Genomic DNA, 7,376 nt, shown 5'->3' with positions numbered 1-7,376 from the left:
TCAAAGAGTGAGAAGTTCTTGGGCTTAGCTGGGTTTATTGTTGGTTTGTTAAGAATCTTTCTCGCATTGCTCAACTTATGAATTCTATGATGAATAAGGAGAGGAAATTTGAGTGGTTTGATGAGTGTAAACAAGCCTTTGTGACTTGGAAGTAAAGGCTAACTACGATCCCTTGTTCTTACTCTACCTAACCAAAAATTGGATTATTCGGTTTACAGCTACGCATCAAAGAAGGGTTTAGGATCTGTGCTTATGCAGGACCACAATGTTATCGCATGCGCTTCACGGCGATTGAGCACGCATGAGGTAAATTATCTTACTCACGATTTGGAGTTAGGTGCTATCAGAGTACAACTTGAGTGACCTAAACATGCTGCAACATCGGAGGTTGGAATTGATGACTGATTACGATCTTGAGTTCATCTACCGTGAGGGGTGGGCCAATTTAGTTGTTGATGATTTGAGCAGAAAATTCGGTCATTAATTAGTTGTTTTGAGAGAAGTTGAGGAGTAAAAGCGAGATTTTTCCAAGATGAATTCGGAGGTCATACGAGAAGGCAAGCTATAACGTTGTCTAAGCGCTTTGGCTATATAGCCTTCGTTTTTCAAAGGAATTTTGAGTTCTCAGGATAAGGACCCCAAATTGGTGAAGTTGAAGGAGCAAGTTCGTGCGAGAAAAGCTGAGGGATTTTTTGTTCATGAGGATGAAGGTTGAGGTTCAAGCGCCTGTAGTGTTTGCCAATAGGAGAACCGACATCGATAGAGCGCATTTTGGACGAAGCTCATAATTTAAAGTTTTCTGTTAATCCTTGAGACAACCCCTATTTTAGCGGCTTAATCAATAGTAATTAATTAAGTTAATTTGGGTACTAAACTTTAAGTATGTTAGTTATGTTAATTGAGCATAAGTAAAAGATAAATAACCTAGAATAATTAGCAATGAAGTCCACATGCTTCAAATATATAAAGCGTAGCAATTAATCATCTCAGTAAATCGTTTTGACAGGAATGATGATTTGGTAGGTGAGCGTTTATTGACCATATAAATAGGGAAATTAAGGTCAAAGTTCCATCATTTCCTTGACTCTAATTCTCAAATTTTCAAATTCTAGAAAGAGAAAGCTAGTGAAAGACGCTCTGACAACCACAAAATCCTTCAAATTTTCTGACATTTCTTTAAGATCTTCAACCAAGTAGTCTTTAAATTTTTTCAATTTCTCGATTTTCTTTGAATATTTTTTGAATATCTTTGATTCTCTTTGAAGATCTTCAATAAGCTCTTCAAATCTTCAAATTGTTCTTAATAATCTTTAAAACTGTTCTTGATAATCTTCAAACTATTCTTGATAATCTTCAACGTGTTCTTGATAATCTTCGAACTGTCATGAGATTAATTTTTTTTTTTTCACGTAATTTTGTATAACCTTCTTATTCTTCCCGGAGTATGGATGATAACACGGATAACATGGACATTCCCACTATTTCTATTAGTGTAAACGATAATATTTTCAAATTAATTGACAAACCAAAAATGAACCTCCACGAAGAAACTCTTCTCTCATCTTTATCGTTGATTCGTTTCTTATTAATTTATTTTTTTCATTCTTTTTAGTAAATATTTTAATAACGATGACAAGCAATGAATTTCGCTAATAATCAAGTAATCATCAAAGGTACGTCCGTATTATTATAGTATTTTTATATTATATTTAAAGGAAAAAAAAAATGGAACCGATGGTCCGACCCGCCCGACCCGTGAGTTGAAACCGCCGGAATCGCCTCATGAACCGCAAAGGAACCGTGTGGAACCGCCCGGAACCGGAACCAGAATGTTCGAATCAGGTTCCAAATGGAACCGGAACTGGGTGGAACCGGAATGGAACCGGCCGAACCCGGACCGTGGTCATCACTATTTGTAACCCTCTTATTAGTAACCCTAAATATAAGATACAAATAAGTTTAAAATCAAGATACAAATAAGAAATTTTTTACTAGAGTGTAGTTTTTCTAAAATTGACTACTAGGTCCGTTTATACAAAAGGTACAAAACCCCTATGTGAAAAAAAACCCTAATATCATTTATTAAGGGGATTAAGTCTTTTATCTTAATTTTTATTACACGCTCAATAATTGATCCTTATTCTATTTGTGTGACCTTTTAGAATTATATATTTAATTTTATTTAGTTAAATATCATTAGTCTAAATTCGAACATCATTCTCTAGTAATTAAAGTCTATATAATAAATGTACGTTTTATATATCTATATTAATTGTATACATATTTACTATGTATTGTTAGATTAATCTTTATATATAATCCTTCAATAGTGTCTTTATTGTAGAAAATGACAGTACCATTATGGATGGAGAAATAAAAACAAACTTTGGGTTGCCTCCCAAATAGAGCAATTGTTTAACGTCGTTGGCTCGATGTTGTCCATATTAGATGTAATATTTTGTGTATTTTGCATATTTTGCATATCTTGCAAAATCTTTTTATTGTTTGTAAATATTATACAGATTATTTAGTTTCCAAAACTTGATTATTCCATCTTGTATTTATTCTCCCAAAATTGTTAATGAATGGCTAGGAACCATTTTCCAATATGGTATCAAGAGCTTAGTTCTTTCCTCCCTCTCTTCCGCCTTGCTCTTTTCTTGGGCCGACAGCCTCCCCACACGGTTGTGCCGCCCACTCCACCACCGTTGTCTTCCTCCCTTCTCTTCTTTCTTTTCTCATGGCTTCCACAAAAATCAACCCTGCTACTTCAGTCACAAACATTAAAACATGTGTACCCATTCAACTTGATGAAGAAGGAACAAATTTTATTTCTTGGGTGACTCTCTTTAAGCTTCATTGTCGGGCTAATCTTGTGGATTCTCATATCCTTCCCGATGACTCTACAAAAACATCGGTTTCTAAGGACTCCGAATGACAACTTCTTGATGATATTGTCCGCACACAGATTTATGGTACTATTAGTCCTTCTCTTCTTAAATCGATCGTCTGTCCTGATGATAGTGCTTTTGATGCTTGGACTCGCATTACGAACAATTTTCAAAACAACAAAACTTCCTGTATTCTTGACCTTGAGTCTCAATTCAATGAGATTTCCCTTACTAATTTCTCAAATGTGAAAACTTATTGTAATGCACTTGAAAATATTGCTACTTCTCTTAACAATCTTGGCACTTCTATTATCAATAATCGGTTAGCTCTTCAAGTTCTCCATGGTTTGACTACCGACTACCGTACTTTTCGAGCCTTGGTTCCACACATGTCTCCCGTTCCTTGCTTTGATACTCTTCGCTCCATGCTAGAACTGAAAGAGCATTCTCACAACAAAGATAAATCTTCAACTCATGACTCTACTCTCATTACTTGTAACACCCCGTAATTTATTGGGATTAAAAATATATAAAATATTATAAAATAAAGTATAATAAAATAAAATAAATAAGTAATATTGAATTATACTATTATACATAGTTAACTATAAGAAATAAAGTAAGTTAAAATATTAACGGTAACGCGTTTTATCGCGTACGCTGTTGTCATGTAGCGTTTCTTTTCTGTTTTCAAAAAAAAAAACAATCACTTAATTAATTAATTAATTAACAAAAAAAAACAAAAATTAAGGAGGGAATGAGAAAGGGGCAGCCGGTTGAGTATAGGTGAATGGGAGGAGTATTGTAACTCCTCTCATAATTGAGTTTTTGGCACAATAAGTGATTATTAATTCCTATTAATCCTTTAAACCTCAATTGAAGTCTTCACATTCTTAATCCCCAAAAGTGATCACAAAAATCAGAAATAAATTTTCCTTCCCTTGCTCCTGATTTCGGCTGTCACAAAGAAAAAAAATTTTTTTTTGGTTTGCTCAATTCAATCTTTTGATCAAAGGGGTAAGTTTAATTGAAATTGCTAGTTATAGATTTTATATACAAGGCTTTCTAAGATGAATTATATTTTTATGTAAGATGATATCCTATGACTTTGAGGAGGATTGTGTATATTTTTTTTATGTAATTTTCTCTAATAATCCTTTAATAAACTTTAATTTTGTTAAAAGAATTAAGTTATGTTCTTGATTTATATTCTTTAACAAAGTTTAAATTTGTTATAAGAATTGAGTTTTGTTGATATTCAAATAAATTTCTTTTATGGTTTAAATTTCTCTAACTAAATTTCAATTTGTTAGTAGAAATTAAGTTGGTATGGATTAAGTTATGTAGTCATCCAAGGGTTTAATAATCCTTTAGCAAAATTTGATTTCTTAGATGGATTGTGTTATATATATATATATATATATATATATATATATATATATATATATATATATATATATATATATATATATATATATATATATATATATATATATATATATATATATATATATATATATATATATATTTATATATATATATACATATGTATATATATATATATACATGTATGTATTTATATATATATATATATATATATATATATATATGTATATATATATATATATGTATATATATATATATATATATATATATATATATATATATATATATATATATATATGTATATATATATATATATATATATATATATATATATATATATATATATGTATATATATATATATATATATATATATATATATATATATATATATATATATATATATATGTATATATATATATGTATATATATATGTATATATATATGTATATATATATGTATATATATATATATATATATATATATATATATATATATATATATATATATATATATATATATATATATATATATATATATATATATATATATATATATATATATATATATATATATATATATATATATATATATATATATATATATATATATTTGTGTGTGTGTGTGTGTGTGTGTGTGGGTGATTTGGTTTTATAATTCTCTACAAAATGTAATTTGTTAAGACAATTAGGTATTTAATAATTTATGAAATTCCAAGTCTCTTGAAGTATTTTGTGAATGTGACCTTGCAAGAGTTATTTTGGTCATGAGATTTAAAAATGGTTGATAATGTATATATAAACTAATAATAACAATGAATAAAAAAAATAATAATAATATAAAAAAGTAGGCGGCAGCAGCTGTTCCGCCTCGTTAGAGGTACCGACTCGGAAACGTTAGTCGTTTTCCGTTGTTTTAAGCACCGTTACGTTAAAAACTCGCTAAACTCTTAAAATAATTAAAAATAGTAAATGTATGTTAGAAATTATGAAATTTGGCACCCAAGGTAGTTGACGCGTTCCAAACGCAATGGAGAAGTCGGATTTTTATTTGAATTTTCTAATCTGTCCGAAATGGCCTTTAAAGTTACCGATCAGAATTTGTAATTTGGAACTATTGGGATTTGGATGTAAACAATTAAAAATTATCAAGTCTTAGTGATATTTTAGAGTATGAAGTGGATTAAATGTGTAAACACGTCCTAATACGTGGTCGTTTTGTGTGTGTTATTTAGGACCTCCATTTATAAGAGGGCGAAATTTTGGTTGTGCTTGAGCAGTGTTATTTGCAGCGTGTAAAGGTACACGCTTAGACCATACTGTTTATATGGTTGTGCAAGTAGTGTTGTTTCATTTCTAATCGAGGCATTGTAAATCACATAAGGATTAGACACCTCAAATAATATGAAATAATTAATTGAAAATTGAGAATTTATATGTTTGTCACCCAAAGGGGTTGACGTTTGGTTATGTTACCCAAAAGGGTTAACGTATTGGTTTGGATTATTGTTCCCATGGCAGTTTTGGATCATTACGGTCACCATGGGGTATGCATACATTAGCCTTTAGCGACCCGAACAGGACGGGCAACGTCTTAGGTCGGTGGTTGCCTTGGGATTAGCTCTCCCAAGTGTATTTCACCAAATGGATTGGTTTTATACTTGAACGACCCGAACAGGACGGGCAACGTTACAAATTTGAAATTATCTAATAATGAATGGTTTATACTTGAACGACCCGAACAGGACGGGCAACGTTACAAGCTGGGATTAATTAATAATAAATGTATAGAGCCTATGCATGCTGGGATGAACTTTCCGTTTGTATTCAACCGGATTGATATTTGTATGAAGTCTCTAACTTGTATTGGTTGTTTCTTTGGAAGCTACTGGTGTTGTCTTACAACGACTGGTAGGTTGATTGCAAGTGGGGTCTGGTGTGAGATCTCGACGTAGAAACCGTAATAATCAAGACTATGTTTTACCTTTTGTATTAGATTATGAGTAGAAAAAAAAACTCTGAATTAATGTAACAAAAGAGATAGTTTTCTTTTCGCTTCCGCTATTTCGATTAGTTTGTTTAGAGGTCTCTAGGCTCTTGAGTTGTACGTTAGAGCTTCCGCTGACTGATTACCTTTCACAATGGTTTTGTTTTATGTTTATCTATATTTGTTTATCTATGGAACGTTGACGGTCCTAGAGAAAAGTCTTCTCTAGAGTCCGAAAAGTGAACCGAAATTTGTATTTTCATATGGATTTCCGGGTCATTTAAACCGGACCGTTACAATTGGTATCAAAGTCAACGTTCTTCAGATGATATAAGAATAAACAACCTTAGTAGAGAGTTGGGGAGTAGTCCGTAGGATGTAAATTGGTTGATATGTGTTTGTGTTGTATGTTGTTAGGTGATAAGTAATGTTTTGTTTTGTATTTTTGTGTAGAATCAGGATATATGGGTAAGGGAAGAACACCCATGGACTCACACACCCCCAGGGAGACTAGCGAGGAATCGATGTTTGACCCAGAGACTGCCTGGAGAGAAGTCTCTAATGTTGATATATGGAGAATAAGGGATGGCGAAAGTATGATTATAGGTAGAGGATGCGTATGGTTAAGGCAAAAGCTGATAGGCTATGTTATGATTTAGATCTAGACTTAAATGAATTACATCGTTTGGCCAAATCTAGGAAACATGTAGATCCCGGGAAGGAGGGCGAGCCCCACATATCGGACGATGCTGATGTGGTCATGGAACCGTTGAAGGAACGGGACTTACCCGACCCTCCACTAGTGGAAACCGTGGTTCAGTCGGAGAGTGAGGTCGAAATGTGGGAGCCTGAGCGAGAACCACCTACTTATATAGAGATTTCCAGCGAGGATGAGGGTGGCAATTGGGGGTCGCACTATGACCTATATGGCTATGGGACTGGGCTTGATAGGGTTTGCTCAGATGAAGAGGATCCCGAAGAAGACGTGGAGGAAGTACCAATAAACCACCCTAGAAATAGTGACAGTGAATCAGAAGAAGATCTCTCAAACTCCAGCTCTGATTCTGGGGAAGATGCAGATGATGAGGATTTTGACTTAGCAATCTATGATAAGA

The 7,376-nt window shown here is 32.4% G+C and overlaps 1 protein-coding gene across 1 annotated transcript; it reads left to right on the top strand.

Annotated features, from left to right (window-relative positions):
• The first annotated feature begins 2,585 nt into the window (after positions 1 to 2,585).
• On the top strand, positions 2,586 to 6,843 carry LOC130826535 (uncharacterized). Its single transcript, XM_057692117.1, has 4 exons — positions 2,586 to 2,792; positions 2,969 to 3,386; positions 6,160 to 6,185; positions 6,715 to 6,843. Exons 1-4 carry the CDS (start codon positions 2,586 to 2,588, stop codon positions 6,841 to 6,843), a joined length of 780 nt encoding a protein of 259 aa, XP_057548100.1.
• The last annotated feature ends 533 nt before the right edge of the window (positions 6,844 to 7,376 follow it).

The sequence above is a fragment of the Amaranthus tricolor genome, chromosome 11 (assembly GCF_026212465.1).
Source record: "Amaranthus tricolor cultivar Red isolate AtriRed21 chromosome 11, ASM2621246v1, whole genome shotgun sequence".
Taxonomy (NCBI): domain Eukaryota; kingdom Viridiplantae; phylum Streptophyta; class Magnoliopsida; order Caryophyllales; family Amaranthaceae; genus Amaranthus; species Amaranthus tricolor.
Note: the sequence above shows the minus strand (reverse complement) of the source record. Positions and strands in the feature narration are given on the sequence as shown.

What these genes read in the sequence shown, in the direction of transcription:
- LOC130826535 (XM_057692117.1), top strand. Translation starts at nt 2,586, where the DNA reads ATGGCTAGGAACCATTTTCCAATATGGTATCAAGAGCTTAGTTCTTTC. An exon ending in AGTCACAAACATTAAAACAT is followed by an intron (nt 2,793 to 2,968) that starts GTGTACCCATTC and finishes GTCCGCACACAG; the next exon opens with ATTTATGGTACTATTAGTCC. An exon ending in TGACTCTACTCTCATTACTT is followed by an intron (nt 3,387 to 6,159) that starts GTAACACCCCGT and finishes TTTCTTTGGAAG; the next exon opens with CTACTGGTGTTGTCTTACAA.